We start from the raw sequence: 18,263 nt of genomic DNA, 5'->3' as shown, positions 1-18,263 counted from the left end.
CCATGCTGGAATTCACTGAGCTCCTGAGAGCGACCCATTCTTTCACAAATGTTTGTAGAAGTAGTCTGCATGCCTAGGTGCTTGATTTTATACACCTGTGGCCATGGAAGTGATTGGAACACCTGAATTCATTGATTTGGATAGATGAGCGAATACTTTTGGCAATATAGTGTATTTGGAGACACTGCAGGTGTGTACGGACGGGCTGTCAGCTGGACACTTGTGTTGGGGTTTGTCAGGACGCTTGTTAACAGCAGGTGGGAGCAGCCTCTAAAACTGGACCAAGTTACTCAGAAGAAGCTGTCCCCATGCTCTTGCTAAGCGAAGTTCATTGTTAACGCAAGGAGAAGCGTTACACTCGGCTTCTGTGAATAAACCAGTAGTCTATTCTGGATCTGCAAGGACGATTACAAGAAAGAAAAAAAGAAAGAAAGAAAGAAAAAGAAAGAAAGAAAGAAAGAAAGAAAAAAAAGAAAGAAATGGATGGCATGCATTAATTACGCAACATTTTGGTCAAAATCTGCCACGATTGCCATTACTATGTTGGGACCTAGGAATTTACGTTTTTCCTCTTCCATGGCAGTTGCTTTCCCTTGCAGTTTTCATTTGGTGTCCCTATCTGAAACACATGCGTCATTTTCAGATGCACATTGTAGTAACTCCTAGTGACTGGACAGTCGTAGGTATGTGCACTGCTTGGTCAGTGTGCTAATGGTCAGCTTTGGGATGACTTCTCTGTGAGGGTGGGCGGCGCAGGTCGGTGCAGGCCCCCCTGTGGCTCTTATTCTGTAGTTTCAGCCAACAAACCAGAGAGAAAAACCGAACGTTACTGCAATCGATTAATTTTTAAGGTTTGGTTATTCAAGTGCAGACATAAAGCATTTAAAAAAAAAAAAAAATAATGAAGGTATCAAATGAACTAACTTTAAAACTGCAGTTAAATGCCCATATGTTTGGCGGCGGACCTTTAAGTGAAGTTGTAGTTGTGCTGCGTGTTTGGTTTCCTGTATGAATAGTAAATTTGAACCACGTGGTGTGAAAAGCAGACTGCAGCCTCTTTTGTTCAAATCAATCAAACCGGAGACGGACAGAGAGCTGCTGAATCAGGAAATCACGGGTACAAGATTTATTATTAGGTTTTTGAAACTAAAAGAAACCTCATTCTTAGACACATAAATTCCGCGCACTCTACGTTTTAGTGTTGTCTTTTTGGGGAAAAAACGACTGAAAAAGTTTGATGTGAGAGCCGTGTTTCATCCACTGTTCATGTCTTTGTTTAGAGTGCCAGTTAGCTAACACTAGCAAGGCAACGTTAGCGTAATGAACACCGACAGTCAGTTGATTTTTAAATGTTTCGTCTGCCTGGCCAGCCCCGGGTTTGGGGGAGTTACAGTTATTTGATGCACACCGAGGCATCAAATTGCTCTTCTTTGTAGCAGCTTTAACTTCAGGTTGTTCAGTGTTAGCAGGTTAGCTAGCTTGCCAGCTAGCTATTATGTGAACAAAGAGCCACAGTGGTTAGCTACTTAGCCCAATGAGCTACCAACTAGCTACAGGACTGACTGGTACATTTGCCGGTTATCTACTATTGTGTTGCTCGTTCCCCCTTTTATTTTAACTGGCTAGTAATTGGAAAGCTAACGGTAAGAAAGAGCACGAACCGGTTATGAGGGAATATTCCTTTTCAACTTTTAACGGCTCAAAATTGTGTTAAAGCGCTGGTGTGTATGTGATTTTTAATTGGCGCATAAACTTGAATTGCCGGTTTGAAAGAGATTGAAAAGTTCGCTAAAAACAAAGAGTTTGTTGTAAAATTATTGCACAACTTGTTCATAAATGCTTTAGTTCGATAGTTTGACACTTTTGTTGTTACACGACATACCGTATACTTCCCCCCCGCTTTTGTATGCATTTTATGTATTTACTGTTGTATAGGTCTAGTTCGTTTTTTTTTTTTTTTTTTTTTTTTTTTTTTTTGTCTTTGAGACCTTTGTGTTGTAATCATGTAGTTTTCATTATTGCACTCATAGTTAAGGTTTCATTTTGAACAGTGCTAGTACATTTTGTTTTGTATGCCCCATTTATTCACACATCTGTCTGTATTGCCATATATTGCCATTATACTTTTAATGCAACAGTCCAGTTTCCCTACAGGGATTGTAGCTCAACCACATAGAAAAGCCACATTGTTAGACTTAACATTGCCATTAGTTTAAAACGTACCTCCCTCATTGATGAATTAATCTGCTGCCTCTTTCTACCTTCAAGCTTCTAGAGAAAGATGCCCCGCAAGAAGGTGACAGAGGTCTCAGGGAATGGTGGGGCGAACAAAAAGAGGGCTGGCGTCAAAAGAAAAGAGAGAGATTTAAGCAGTGACGATGAGTTTGAATATGAACAGGAGAACAACAAGAAACCTGGCAAGCCTGCTGCCAAGTCCGGTCTCCAGCCTGTTACTGTTGCTGATGATGTCAAAGAGAAAATAGTAAGTGTTACACTATGTCCACAAAGCCAGGCAGATTCCGAAATGACATTCACACCACCCTTTTCATGGTGTATCTATAAAGTTTCCAAAAGACTGCAACCCACTTTTGAGCATGCAAATATTGAGGCTTGGATTGCATAATATAATGTGTTGTGTATGCTTGATACTAGACTACGGCCTATATCATGTAACAGCCTATATCTTGTACCTCAGCATTTTCCTTCTCCACTACAGTGCAGAAACCAGGGCTTTGAAATGTATTAGTTTGAGGGAGCATTTTTGAATAGCTCAGCAGCTGTCGAGCAAGACGTAGAACCAAAAACATTACTTTTCACCAAAACTAACAACAATTCTTTTCATTGGCATAATCAGTAAACTATTTGAGATGCTAATGTGTAAGCTATTTATTGACCATTATCAGCAGGAACCACACATGGACCGGCTGGTTGTTTTTATATATTTGGATAAATTTGATTATTTACAAACAGGTAGTAATAAATGGAAACGTAAAACTGCTATGTGCATTCTGTGCATGATAAGGGACTACCTGTAATACTCTCACACACCACTATTTGAAAATGTCAGGATTAGAGCAAATTAGTGACTGTAAATTGAAGGCACAGAATGTAATAAAACAATATCACCCCTGGTTTTTTCCTCACATTTCAAATTATAAAGGAAATTGATGGGTCTTGTAAAATGTGTTGTATTGATATTTATATCACCAGTTAGTTAGTTAGTTAATTTTATTGACAACAATATAAAATATTTGCGCCCAAACATTAAAATATCAAACACGGTTAGGAGAGAACTGACTGTCATGCTAGATTGTCTGCTGCAGTCATGGAGGGAGATCCCGAGGCACTCTGGGGTGTGAAAATATAAAATCCTTTATTCAAATGGGAGACCCAACGAGTTTCGATGAGTTACATCTTTATCAGGGGTGTAAGAGCATAAAGAGCACAGGTGTGTATTTAAAAGGTAGTCACATGGTCAAGGTTTTTTCTGTCTATGTATTATTGATAGTCATCCAAGGTTGGCCAACCTTTCTTAGCTTTGTCCGTCATGTCATGTGCTTTTTTGTTTTAAAATTGTGCTTCGTGATATGGGTTTTCTAGCATTTTGCTCAGGTATGTCATATGCTTGTTTTTATTTTGTTTTTATTTTATGTGTACACACTACTGGTTGCAGTCCCAAGATGTGGTCATGTGACCACTCCATGTCCACCCATGTGACCATGTGACTACCTTTTAATTACACACCTGTGCGCTTTATGCTCTTACACCCCTGATGAAGATGTAACTCATCGAAACGCGTTGGGTCTCCCGTCTGAATAAAGGATTTTATATTTTCACACTCCAGAGTGCCTCGGGATCTCCCTCCATGACTGCAGCATACAATCTAGCATGACAGTCAGTTCTCTCCTAACAGTGTTTGATATTTTTCCCTTGAAGAGCACCTGAGTTCACTTGTTCCTAACATTTCACAGACTGAGCCTCTGCAGCATTCACCCCCACCCCCCCATCTATCTATCTATCTATCATGTATTTTGTTAACGTATCATCTATGGCCTCTTGTATGCCAGAGTTTAAACAGTTGAACTTAACCTTAAGCTTGGTATTTCACTGTCTTCATGCTTTCATTTCTATAGAAACTTGAGTTTCCAAAGGTCAAGGGGCAGTTGCTCATCTTTGGAGCCACCAATTGGGATTTGATTGGAAGAAAAGAGGTACCCAAACAGCAAGGTATGGCACGTTGGAATTTGACTTGTTTGGGCCAGTTGAAAGTCGTACCTGGGGCTTGATATAGTGGCCATTTGTTAAAAATAGGATGTAGCCCAGTCAGGATCTTGGATTTGTTGCAGTACTGTGAAATCCCACTTTTTTTTTCCTCAATCACCAATCCCAGTCTGGTAATCGAAACATATTACAGTTTGATCAGTGGGGTTTTTATGGTATTTTTGGATAGAGGGATTGAAGCTAATAGCAGATACTAGTAGTAGTAGATTAGCAGTCTACTCAATGTGTTGCATTACCATTAACTCAGGTTAAGGGCCTCCACTAAACAACCAGTGTACTATTGGAGTTCTGTGAATGTAGATCATTGGTGTCTGATCTATCACTATTGATATATTGATCAATAGTTTCTATGTCCAAGGGCTATCAGACAGATTTTGATGGACATTGTGTGTGTATTATAGGGTTCTCAGATGGGTATTGATCGTTATTATCTGTGGTCAGCATATTCAACAGGTCTAGATCAACCGCTGTGTTGGCAGTCTGCTATCATTGTTTACAGCACATTTTCTTCTTATTTTGCACCATCTCTGTAATCTGATTGTAGTCTGTAATCTAATCTTCTAGCGGCATACCGTAACCTAGGCCAGAATCTGTGGGGTCCTCACCGCTATGGCTGTCTGAACAATGTGCAGGTCAGTTGTGTGGTTTCTGGACCTTGTGCTGCCCACAGCCTTCTCATCACAACTGAGGGCAAGCTGTGGAGTTGGGGTAAGTAGCATGCTTCATTTGTATCATATGGGGAAAACAGAAATAAGTTTTCATTTGGTAAATACTATTAGAAAATACAGCTGCTGGCTTATGCTTACCTCAGCAGACAGAGTGAATTGAGTGCATTTATTGCCTTGCATAGTAAATATTGAAATGAGTAATAAGTAGGCATGCATTGAGTTACAATCATGCAGTTTAGATCACATCGTGATTTTGAATCATAGATTGGATTATTTTTCAAATCAGTGACAAAAGACAAACATGCTTTCTGTTCATTATGTAAAACACTTAAAACAAGGAACTTTTGGCCACGATCTGGCTTTTCCCATCATAATATTCAGTGTATTACCACTGACAGTGTAAATGGCTGGGGCTTATGTGTTCATTGTTGTTCCATACAACTAACAGCAGCAGAACTGTGTCTAGTGGAAACTAAGCCAGGGAAAAGTGCCAGTCTTTGCACTGAACCCATTTAAACTCTATCTGTATGTTTGAATGTCTACTTACAGTTTTCAAACACTGTTACTGTAACACCTGCCTGTTCAGAATACTGCAGAAATTCAAGTTTTTGTTTTCATAATTTTGACAGCATTGCTCTAACAGAATACAACACAATTCAAGAGGTCCAGTCGCTTCAATTTTGTCATTTATACATGGGCTGCACTTTGGGACAGTTGTGTGTGTGTGTAGTAAGGCTTGGGGATATGGACAAAATCAAATATCTCAATATCTTTGACTGTCTAGGTGAGCTGTACAGATGTTTCTGTCAGGTGAGCACAGCAAAGTTTAAATCCAGAACGGAAGAAGCTGTCAATATTGAGCCCTAGTTTCTGGTTTCCTCAGGTCGTAATGACAAGGGTCAGCTGGGTCACGGCGATACCAAGCGTCTAGAGGCTCCCAAGCTTATCGAAGCCCTGGCAGATAATGTGATTGTTGCTGCGTCCTGCGGGCGTAACCACACCCTGGCACTCACAGGTAGGCATCACTATGATGTGTGTTGGGCATCAGCAGGTATGCATGCCTCATTACCTGTTTTTGTCATTAGTAGTGATTTTTTTTTTTACTCATAGTGGGAAAAAATGCCTAAAAATTGCAAGAAAACACATTATGATTATTAAAACAATATGTTTAAACATGAGATCAGATTTCCTCTGTTTAAAGTCTTGTGAATGGCATCACAGCATCAGTGCACAGCCTTGTGAACAGCAATATTTTTTTGATTAGTGGTGTGTTGGTTTTTCTCCAGAGGATGGCAGTGTGTATTCATTTGGAGAGAACAAGCTTGGACAGCTTGGTCAGGGCAACCAGACTGATGCTGTCCTGAGCCCAGCACTGGTAAGCCAAGCCATTTCTAATCCACATGCCTGTAGTTTCTCATGTGTTTACAGAAGAAAAGGTTTTAACTTTGTTGTATTATTTATAGTGTTCAAAATCTGTAAAAAATTACATTGATAGTGAAGAAAGTAATTTAACAACAGCTCGAGCGTGGGCATTTTAAAATTAGTACACACAATTACTGAATGAACTGAGTATGAATTGTTTAGCAGATGTCTCATAGCCCGTGAATACTAATTATAATCAACAAAAGTAAAAACAAAATCCAGTGGAGGCATAACTCCTCAAGGTTACCGTAACATAGCAGTTAAGTTGTATTCTTACAAGATTGTCTGTCACTTTTGTAAGGCAACGTAATGTATATTAGCCTAAACTAAATTAAAGAGGAAGTGCAGATTTAAAATTACACTTAAGATGTATTTTAAGTCATATCTAAATCGCAGTATTCATTGTTAAGTTATGCTATATGTCCACATCAAGGAGCTCCATTATAGTTGTGAGATAGATCTGCCTTTTACAATTGTGATTGTGATACCGATGTTTAACACAAAACAAGCAACAACAATTTCTCTAATAGCGGATACTGATATTTTTAGAACTGAACTGTTGAGACACTTTTAGGCCTTCATTATTCTATCTTTGAATGAGCACAAACTCAATTATCCACTGACAGATTATTTTTGTGTAAGATAGTCTTTTTAGGCCGCCACACAACTACCTACTCCCACAAATTTCCCCTTCAAACAAATGTAAATTGATAAATATTGTCAAATGAAATGTAAAATGCTGTATAAAATTGTAGGTCTCTCCAAATCTAAAACTCATATTTTCATCTGTTAGTGCAAGGACGCCATCAGAGATCTAGGAATCGACATCTCTGATGGGTATTTACCATCTTCAATTTCTCTCTCTCTCTTTCTGTGAAAGAGATAGTTTGCCCACTTTTAAAAATGTGATATTATTTCACTCCTCCCCAGCTGCTCTGTAGGACAGTAGTTGTGCTCTTTTCCTTTCATTGTTACTGAGTGCTGGATACTGGCTGGATGTGCCAAATGCTAACTGCTAGCCTCCTGACACTGAGGTGGACTTCCCCCCAGCTTCCTCCCAACATTCATATAAATAACTGCCTTAATCCACTCAAAGAAGGTTTAACATCATTTTACATGTCACTTTCAAAAAAACAAAATCCACACACAATTTCTGGGTACACACGATAGTTTTGTTAAAATTATTGTTCACAACAGTGTGGTTCCTTTAATCAACATCTAGGAAGAACTGGTAACTCCTGCACTTCCTGAATCACTGCACAGTGGAGCAGTAGCCACTACAGAGAGAAGCAGCTTGCTTGAGTTTGCTATCGTTTGTTTTCTTCATTTAACACATGCACATGTTGGAGGGCAAAAATAACAACTTTCTCAAGAGGACTAAAAGACAGCTGGCAAGTAATGATGTGGCTAGCTTCTTCTTTTACTCCACTCCCTTTTTTCACACGTTTCACATACATTCCAGGCACCTGCCAGTTGGACTGGGTGATTAAACAATCTAGATAAGTTTCATGATAAAATCTTCAATAACAATGATATACTTTGGAGATTTATTTAGAATATAATAAGCTTTGAGTCTGTTTCCCTCTACTACTTGAACAGCCGGTCATACAGCAGAGAAACCAACATGTGTTATGAGTGATTGATGCATGTTTCCGGCCCCTCCCACACTGGCAGAATGGGAAACACTACCAACATTCAAACTCTGAGAGCATGAGTTTGCATGCCAGGCTCAGCCTGTCCCCAGGTAGTTGCCAACAGCCCAGCTCTACTGCTACTACTTGTCAAACTTGTGAAGTTGACAACCAACAATTGTTTCTGCTTTTTCAGCGATACAAAGACATAACCAGTGCAATTACATAGAGTATTGGTAAAGATATGATGCCTAAAGCCATGTTGGTTCTGTTGTTCATTTGGTTTCTATAGGTTCTTTCCTAAGGAGAATACTCCTAAAACTGTAAATTAAACATTATTGTTCAGTGTTTCCCCTGTCATGCTACTGGCAGGGTGCAGCGCCTCTCCAACGGAGCCTCCCGCCTCACCTGAAAGTCACACTAAATTAATGTAATTTAATTTAATTATTTTCAAATTAAAAAATAAATAAAATCACAACAGAAATAAATGTCACGTTTCTATACTCACACCCATCCACATACAGAGAGAGGAGGAGAACAGAGGAGAATCACACTTGTACCCCCGTAAGTGAAATAAATAATTCATGTCACGTTGGCTCCAGCCACTTGAAAAACAGGCGAAAATATCAGCATTTTTTAAACGCACAGTACGACAGCCTGAGTCGACCACCAGTGGCGAAGATGAGTGTGTTTGCTCTCCTCCGGTCCCCGGTCCAAGTCAAATGGACACCCACACAGGTGTTCCAAGCACTACAGCCGCGGGGTACAAGTTCCAACCAGAGCGGCAGCCACCTGGTTGAAACGGCCTCCCCTCCGCCTAACACGCCGCTCAAGTCGACTCATCAGCACGAAGATGAGTGTGTTCCTGGTCAAAGTCAAATGGACATGGGCGTTTCAAGCACTACTGCCACTGTTACTTATGAGCAGAGCCTATTAATATAGATTAATATAATATAGATGAGTCAGTGAGTACAAATCTTTAGAATATTGAGCGATTATTAATGTTGTCCCCACCCTCCAAAATGTTTGTGTACCCCCAAAATTTTTTGTGCGCGTGCGCATCGCTCCTCACCAAAGCCACAATCCTAGGGGAAACACTGTTGTTATTATTAAATATATATAGTGATCATTTTCAAAATCAGTCAGTATGGAAAAAACATGTTGTGATAACATTTGTGGCCATACCGTCCAGGCTACCAGCAAGCCACCAATGTAACTGAGGACCAGCACAGAGAGCTTAGACCACACAAAATTAGTTCCATTGACAATTGCACATCATAAAACTCAAACTTTATTTCACAATTTAAGTGGATTAATATAATGTTAGCTGAGGGGAAGTCCACCTCAATGGCAGGAGGCTAATGGTTAGCATTTGGAGCATCCAGCCAGTATCCAGCATAATATCACATTTTCCAAAATGGGTGAGCTATTCCCTTAATGTGCTCATGTTGGTTTGTGTGAATTTGTTGGGGGTGGGTGGGGTTTAAGGTGATTATCGTTGATTGCCATTATTTGTTGTGATATATTTGTTTAAATCTGATGTTCCCCCCACCTTTCTCTCTCACACATCCTTCCTCTAGATTTCTTACAATGGCCAGCCACTGGTGAAGGTGGCCTGTGGTGCTGAGTTCAGCATGGTGGTGGACTGCAAAGGAAACCTCTACTCATTTGGCTGCCCAGAGTATGGACAACTAGGTATACTCAGGACAAGCAAGCAAGCTTTTGATTTTTTTTTTTTTTGTGTGTGTGTGTTGGAAATGGTTACATATTGTTAAAAGAGCTTTGCTGTTTTATTGGTGGAAAACCATCCACACCAGTGTTGACTGCAGATTTCAGCTGATGTTGGAGGTTGATGGTTCATTAATTTTTACAAGCGTGTACATACATATAAGAAAATACATTCCAGTAAAAAAAAGGCTCAAACCAGCTCTTTAGTGGATGTCCTGGTGATTCATTGGTCTAAGGCAGGTACATGTTAACTTTGATGTCTTTTGTTCAAATCTAGACTCTCTCTCCACTCTTTACAATTCATCATCTATGGAAGGCAAAATTGGCAAAAAAAATAATCCTTAAAAAATACTTAATTCATAATGTTGCCATAACCTCACTTATTTGTATTTTACTGTAAGCTATGATTTTTACCAATTATGATAACTTGATTAAGTATACTTTCTCTCATTGTTGTGGATGACTAATGTATCTCACCAAACCTGTTTTGTCATCTTGTCATCACTGGGACCACAACTAAAATTATTCTGACCTTGCTCTCCTCAGTTATTTTATTCATGCTAAGTGATATTTTAAAGGTGCATTAAGTAGTCCCCTGAAGTATTCTTTATATAGTGAATTAATTTGAACCCCATTTGAGACATTATCTTTAAAGGCTGTAGTGAGGTTACAACACCCACTATAGGCTTTGGTTGTACATGTTTATGGTTTGAAAGACCTCTTCTCCGAAATGAAAACAGATGAGACAAAATGTTAGTTTTGTGTTTTGAGGTTGTTATAGTGCATTAATAAGAATTAGAGTAAAACTGATCTCTTTTGTTAGTTAAGTTATAAAAAGCAAATTTTTCCTTAAGCACAAATATGCCCAAAATTTAGATTCTGAAATAAATCTTAGATTGAATAATTTGTTAAATTCTATGTTGTTTTTTAGACAAATATATAATATGGATTCATATTGCTAAGCTAGCCCTGGCATCTGTTATAATGCAGGACACAACTCTGATGGGAAGTTCATTGCTCGTGCCCAGCGCATTGAGTTTGACTGTGAGCTCATCCCTCGTCGAGTCGCCATCTTCATTGAGAAGTCTAAGGATGGCCAAATTATGCCAGTGCCCAACGTGGTTGTCCGAGATGTAGCCTGCGGGGGCAATCACACGGTGAGGACAGTGAACAGTCGTTTTGTTGTATTCATCAAGCTTAAAAGATAACAGTGGGGTTTTCAGTCTCACAGTGCTTTCCAATGACTGTCAGATGTTCCAATTTATGAGTTGGAACTCCCCATCTTGGTGCTGAATTTGTTTCATTGCAGCTGACATGTGGGCACCGCCAAGAGTATAAAAGCACTGATATATCCACTGAGAGCAAATGACTTTTTGAGAGTTAATGACAATAGCTAATGTTAGCTACTAATGTTAGCTTGGCTATCTACAGCTTGTCATCTTCACTGCTAGTGCTAGATCCATTTATCATATTAAAAAAATACTCTGCTATACATCTATACCATCATAAAATAAAGACTAACGAGAACACTAGATTGAAGTTGAAGATGTATTCTGATGCCAACGCCCTGCTGAGCCTGCTGGTGCCACTAGAGGTAAGGTCATCAAGTCACTAAAGCAGACAAGTATAATTATGCACCAAATGTAAATGTTAGAACCAAATGGCATGGCAGTATAAAAATTATTAGATTTTAGAGTGCAGCAATAATAATTGGACCTGGTGGCGGCACTAGAGGGAAAGCCATGGGGTCATCAAAATAGCCAGACTTCCTCATCTAGCCAGTAAAAACGTTGTAACCATTTTGTAGTGACGGATAATACAGAACATCATATATGGGTCTTTTGGCAAACTGGGATCTTTCAGATCTTGTCCATTCTGACTTGGATTTCTGGCTTAACTGGCGTTCCAAGGTAACTGGAAAGCTTCATCAGCCCTGTTCTTTTTTGTTAGTGCAGAGTGTAATGGACTGATCAAGTAACAATATCTGTGAAGTAGTATAGCCTGACAAAGCTGGCTTCAGCCTACCACCATAGCACTGAAAGAACTTTTTTCTGGTACAAACAGGCCTCGTCTCTTATAAGTGTCAGTAAAAACCCTTTGTTTTGGAAAGAAATTCCAGTAATTCAGAACAACTTGAAGTTAGCCCTTTATGTGTGTTTACCCAAGTGGTACATGAATGAGTATTGGATATAGTGCCGTTGCATAGTGATAGAAAAATAAGATGTTAAACAGTGCATGCGTGTGTGTTTTGAAATACAATGTGTGTGTGTTTTCTAGCTGGTGCTGGACTCCCAGAAACGAGTGTTCAGCTGGGGTTTTGGTGGTTACGGGCGTCTGGGACACACTGAGCAAAAGGATGAGATGGTTCCTCGACTGGTGAAGCTGTTTGACTTCCCAGGGCGTGGTGCCACCCAGATCTATACAGGTTACCAGTGCTCCTTCGCAGTCAATGAGATGGGTAAGAACTGTGCAGTTGCACCATGTCACTAAGATGGACACACTACTGTACAGCGGAAATGTTAGATGGGGCCCACGAGCACTTCTCATCTGGCTCCCTAAGATATTTTGGAGGGAAAGGGAGAAAAAAAACAAACATTTGAAAATCAAAATATTATTTTAAAATATTTGCATCCAATTATTATCAGCTATCAACCAACCGTTGCTGCGTTCTGGTAGTTCTTTTGCATTATGTAATTCTACATTGTGTCATTTTTAGGAACTAACTTGCAATTTCTCATTGATGGTTGGGCTACTAACTGGTTGATTTTAAAATAATAAATCAGCAAGTAGTGTAAAATATCCATGTGTCAACTTGGGTCATACTGACATTAACAAAAAATAATACGGCCCCCATGAAGTCCTCATTTGAATGAATGTGGCCCCCTACCTGATACGAGTCAGACACCCCTGGTCTAGATGCTAATGCAGCATTATGTGTATGAATGTGTAGATACACTGTATACAAGTATTTTTTCGATATGTATATCAACATCACTTGTGTGGGTGTGCGAGACGCTCACTCGGAATCACAATAACCAACCTGGACGACAAATGGACATATGGTCGTATTCGTGGTTGGAATGAATCGTGGTCGCTGTTCCCGTTTGGGTCTGTAACCCCGCCCACCATTGACGTGGTGGGTTTCGTCGTCGGTTCTTTCTCTGGCCCTGTTTAGCCCCTGCTCGAAGTTGATGCTTGCCCGGAACCGATTTGGCCGGTGCTTGGGCGGTGGAAAAACAAAGAACCGGTGCTAAGTCAGGCACTGGCTCTGAACCAGCCCTGGAACCGCTTTGGTGGAAAAGGGGTATGAGTCACCTGTCCTTGTTGGAGTTTATTTTTGACCTGGGCTCAGAGGCGGTCTGCTGCAGTCAGAGAGCTTACATACATGTCATTAATTGAATGTGCTCCCAAACTAGGGTTTTTATTTTTATTTCGATTCAGGTGATCAGTTCCCATTAAACAAATTTCACTTGCGCTAGTTTGTGTCTGTAGCGGCTACTATAGTGTCCACCTGTGAGAGTTGGACGGGTTGAATCATGGGCTGCAGCAAGCAGTGCTCAAAAGTTACTCTGAAAAATGCGGTCGGCAGCACAGTGCATCACCTGTGCCAAGCTGATTTTGTGTAAGGGAGGATGCACTATTAACATGTATAAATACCTCTGCCTGCATGGTGTACAAATCAACAAGTGTACCATGTTTAATGTGTTGCGCCAATCTCCCTCTCCTGCCTCGCCCCCCTCCATCTCCCCTGAGTTAAATACAACCAGCACCTCATCGCATTTGAATGAATGAAGGCTTTATTTCGAACATGTGCTTATTTCTTATTTGGGTTTCATTATTTGGTTTGGTTGCAATTATGTAAGTGCACTAAGCACCATGCACAGATGTTCCGACTTCTCTCTTGTTAACACCCACATGAGCTGCAGCTCCTTAAACAAACTGGAAATGAGTTGGTTTTTGCTGTGCTATAATTTCAGTGGCTTACAGGAATGGATTTACAAATCATTTATCATTTATGACAGAAACCAAATTGAATTCGCTGTATGCAACCATACATTCATTTTATTTTTTATTATTCTTTTTTAATAAAAGTTTCATGTAAAATAAACAGGTGGCCTGTTTTGATCCTTCCCCTCAAAGAACTGGAATCGGAATTGTTAAAAACTGGAATTGAAAAGCAGAATTGGAATCAGAAATGTTAATCCAAGCGATGCCCAACCCTATTCCAAACATATTGATAAATGCTGCACCCTGTGAGCAGAAGTTAATGCAACATATGGTGTAAGACCTCAGCTTGACCCTCTAAGTCCAATGGCAGTTAACGCACGAGTCTGAGTCATCAGTGCTTGAGTGCTGGAGGACTACAGGTCTGAAACAGGGTAATATCAGCCTTTTGACTCCCGTTATGCCAATGTGTGTCTCAGTAATGCTTCTAATAAGTTTGGCTTCATTTAATACCAGTATATTTAATCTATAAAGTAAATGAACTAGGACAACTGCTAGTTTGCATATTCCTGTCATGTGCTTATTTCTTATTTTCCTGTGTTTGCAGGAGGGCTGTTTTTCTGGGGTGTAACAAACACTTCCCGGGAGTCAACCATGTATCCTAAAGCTGTGCAGGACTTATGTGGCTGGAAGATTCGCAGCCTGGCGTGTGGGTGAGTGCTGAAGATTTTTTTCACTCTTTGTCTTTCCTGCATGGCAAGTTTATCATGCTCATTTAATACGATAGATAATTTCTCAGATATATTTCACTCAGATTTTTAAATGCATTCAAGGAGTTAATTTGTTAACATGCTGTAATTTATTTATTTTTTGTTGTTGTATCCACTTTGTTATCGTGCCTGGGGCTTTGTGGCTTATTGAAAGTCAACTTGGGGTCCACAACATGAAAAACTTTGAAAACTACAGCTTTAGATGGGAGGCAGGTCAGAAATCAGTGTAGTTACAGCTCCTGGTAGCCCCACAACTTACTAAGACACTTGGTTTTTCCATTAAGTTGTCTGTGTATGCACTATCTAGCTGTATCTATATATCTATGTCTACATATCTATGTATCTGTTTATCTATCTATCTATCTATCTATTTATATGTATGTGTGTGTGTGTGTGTGTGTGTGTGTGTGTGTGTGTATGTATACATATATATGTATATATACATACATATATACACACACACACACACACATACATACATACACACATACATACTTACATACCTACACATATTATTCAGTTTACAGCCTTGAGTCTTTTTGGTTATGCATTGTACAGCATCGGCTGCTAAACTGGCAATCGTGATGAATTCTGTCCATCAGCAACTGCCGATTCAGTTGTCAGTCAGCCCAAGCCTATTTCTGAATGCACTGTATATTAATTGAAATGAACGGTCAGAAGTGTTACTGTAGTTTCACCTTTCTCTGTTCTTTGAATTCTCCATGTTCTTTTGATAGGAAGAGCAGTATCATTATTGCTGCAGATGACAGTACAATCAGCTGGGGACCCTCACCTACCTTTGGAGAGCTGGTGAGACCTGACAATAAAATAATATTTAAATATAAGGTTGTACCAATTTGCAGTGACGATATGTTCCTTTTATTAAAAATGGGATCTGGTACTTTATGTCACCTGCCCCCTTATAAGATGTATATGAAGAAGTGTGAGAGAGGATGTAGGATTAATACTACTTTGTGTATCTTTGGGAAGCCCGTAACCTACATTGGCAATTGGTAGATTTCACAAAATATTAACATATCCTGGGTTTCAGCTGAAAGTTTGTCTCCTTTGTGTTTTTTTAGAGGCTTTTCCACCTACAAGTGTAAAATCCTGGGAGAAACACTTAATACTTGTAATCTTTTGTCAATTGATGGTCAAATTTAAATCTAATAATTATTGACACGTCGCCCATTGGAAACAGTTTAAATGCCAGCACTACACCAGTACTTAATAGAATCCTGCTCTATTCTACAGAAGGGTTCTCGCAGAGAGCATTTAATGGTATGAAACCCCTTGAAGTTACAACATGTATTGTCCGAAGGGGATTATCAGATTTTTTTAATGCAGTCAGATGAAATTTAATGTAGTCATGTTATTTTTCCCAAGTTGTTTACCACCTCTCATTTTGTCCTATAGGGATATGGAGACAACAAGCCCAAATCTTCCACCACTGCACAGGAAGTTAAAACCTTGGATGGGATCTACACTGAGCAGGTAAATGCCAGACACCTGAAAAAACAGGGTGTCTGCAGCTCTTTTCAAAGGTCTTAAAGTGTTTAAAATTCAATTATTATACATATTAGGCCTTGAAAGTCATCAGTCTTAAAGTTGAATTCATGAGGTATTGATTTCAACTTGACATTTTATCTGATTTTTTGGTTTTGATTTACCTATCTTTTCAAAACTAGTCATTTTCTTCTGCATCAGTCAACATTTCTGGTGTTATAAATCTCAATCTACTGAACCTTTATACTGACCTACACTTAAAAGCAAAGTCTGAGTTTGGTAAGAATCCAAACTCACACTTTGCTGGTTCATGCAGGTGTTAAACATCCCACCAGGTTTGGTCCATGAACTCCCTGTAACTTCCCTGTCACAAGAACAAGAGCATCCCCAGGAGTGTACTGCTCCAACATGAATGAAGTGGATATAGACCAGAAAATGTGATTCTGAACAGCGATACAATATCCACAAGACAGGACAAAAATCCCAACATCACAAGTTATTGCCTGTGATATTTTATAGTCATACCTTACCATGCCTCTTTGAATAGCATGACTGGGTCCAAATAAACTAAACAAAAAACAAACAAAGACGGGGAAGTTGCTGGCCTGACTGGCAGGGAATGAATGCAATTAAAGCCACACATTGATCATCATCAGCATGATTGAAGTGGTAAACAATTGTTGAAAACTCATCTTTGAAGGTTGTTTCTATCTATCTATCTATTGTAAGCCAAGTCAGATGTGTGGGAGGAATTGTGTAATCACAGACGGTGAGAATGACTGTGTTTACATGCACACCATGTTCCGATTCGGGTCAATATTCCGGTTAAGGTTGTTTTTGGTTCGAACAGGCATATGCCAGGGGTCTGATTTGGAATTTTCTCCAACCGGAATATGACCTTAATCGGGTTCGGTACGTGTTTACATGACTTATGTGCAACCGGAATATTGCGGATATTCCGAATAATACAGGAATATGGTGTGCATGTAAATGCACTCAATAATGTTAGTGGCTTCACTGTTTAGCAACACTTAAGTTTGAACTATCTGAGATTATGTTTTTGTGTTTGCAGGTGGTCATGGGTTACTCTCACTCTCTGGTCATCGCCAGACAGGATAGCCAGCAGGAACAGGAGAAACTGAAAAAGCTGCCAGAGTACAACCCCCGAACACTTTGATTGGGCCTGGAACCCAACAGCCTCTCACCTTGTTCCACTCCTTTCCACTTCAGCAGAGGGCAGGGACGCTCGGCAGGAAGCATCTGTCCTGTTAAGCCACTGTTGGTCACCACGGTGTATGAGTGGGATGGTTGAGTTAAGGGGGTAGGCTCTCAGAGGTCAGGAGGATGCACACACGTCAACTGCCAGCAAACTGGCTCAACACCAATTTGGACAGAAATTGAAACAGAAAAATGCAACAAGGGACTGGAGACAGGACAGTTCCTCTGGACCAATGGCATCTGTCCGGGTCTTGCAGCAGCCAGCCAAGACATCGTCACCTCTCACAGCTACAAAGATTCTACAAAGCACGCAACAACACTCGAGTTGTGCTTCCCAATCCCTCTGTGTTTTGTAGTCCACTCAAACGTTCATTGAGCTATTTATTGTTTCCCCCTGTATTTGTTGGTTATTTTAGCTATTCTAGTTCTCTCCCACACATCTCTGGGTGCTACATCTGGACCCTCACTCTTTTTTTTTTTTTTGTGAGGGCTTTTCAAAGACCAACACTCCATATCTGTGCCTTTCTCAAGTGTACTTTCAGGATATGGAATTACCAATTGTTTTATCAAAAGTTTAGTTGTCATACTTTGTGTATATGGCAGGGTTACCAGGTATGTTTGCTGCTGCCAGGAAATACAACCAGGATTTGGGAGGTAATGTTCTGACTGTGTTCTCCTTACATTGAGATCTTACATTCCATTTGTTTTCCACTTCTTTGGTCTTAAGTATTTGCATCAAAGATGCACACCTTAGTACTTCCAAGGCAGCACTGACTGCTAGGTCTTATGTTTATTTCTCCATTTTGAATACTCTTAGCTATTCCAACGCTTAAAGCGGTTTCAGTACCAGGTCAAAGTTAAATCTTGCACAACCATTTAATGCACTGTCTGTGAAAATGGTTCAGTATCTAATAAGGTGGGCTAGATAAGCAGGCAGTTCCTTGTTTTAAAATGTGTGTGGGGGGTGGGGGTTCAGTCTTCATTCATTTGTTATACTTGTGTATCTCTGGGTTAAAGGCTTTTTTTTGTTCATTGAAATATTAAAGACTCATGTAAACTGGAGATTTTGTTCCTCAGTTGTCCATTTGTCATGT

At 39.8% G+C, this 18,263-nt stretch overlaps 1 protein-coding gene across 3 annotated transcripts; it reads left to right on the top strand.

The window, feature by feature from the left end:
* The first annotated feature begins 239 nt into the window (after nucleotides 1–239).
* rcc2 (regulator of chromosome condensation 2) lies at nucleotides 240–18,231 on the top strand. Of its 3 annotated transcripts, none has more exons than XM_030055251.1 (13): nucleotides 240–257; nucleotides 2,269–2,482; nucleotides 4,134–4,227; nucleotides 4,846–4,989; nucleotides 5,833–5,964; nucleotides 6,236–6,324; nucleotides 9,583–9,697; nucleotides 10,721–10,887; nucleotides 12,008–12,188; nucleotides 14,283–14,388; nucleotides 15,183–15,255; nucleotides 15,862–15,939; nucleotides 17,024–18,231. In XM_030055251.1, exons 2-13 carry the CDS (start codon nucleotides 2,282–2,284, stop codon nucleotides 17,126–17,128), a joined length of 1,485 nt encoding a protein of 494 aa, XP_029911111.1. In that variant the 5' UTR covers nucleotides 240–257; nucleotides 2,269–2,281; the 3' UTR covers nucleotides 17,129–18,231. The 3 variants fall into 3 exon arrangements, with proteins under 3 accessions (XP_029911111.1, XP_029911108.1, XP_029911110.1); XM_030055248.1 differs by lacking the exon at nucleotides 240–257 and adding an exon at nucleotides 987–1,117; XM_030055250.1 differs by lacking the exon at nucleotides 240–257 and adding an exon at nucleotides 1,222–1,239.
* Nucleotides 18,232–18,263: the final 32 nt, after the last annotated feature.

Source organism: Myripristis murdjan, chromosome 7 (assembly GCF_902150065.1).
Source record: "Myripristis murdjan chromosome 7, fMyrMur1.1, whole genome shotgun sequence".
NCBI lineage: Eukaryota > Metazoa > Chordata > Actinopteri > Holocentriformes > Holocentridae > Myripristis > Myripristis murdjan.
Note: the sequence above shows the minus strand (reverse complement) of the source record. Positions and strands in the feature narration are given on the sequence as shown.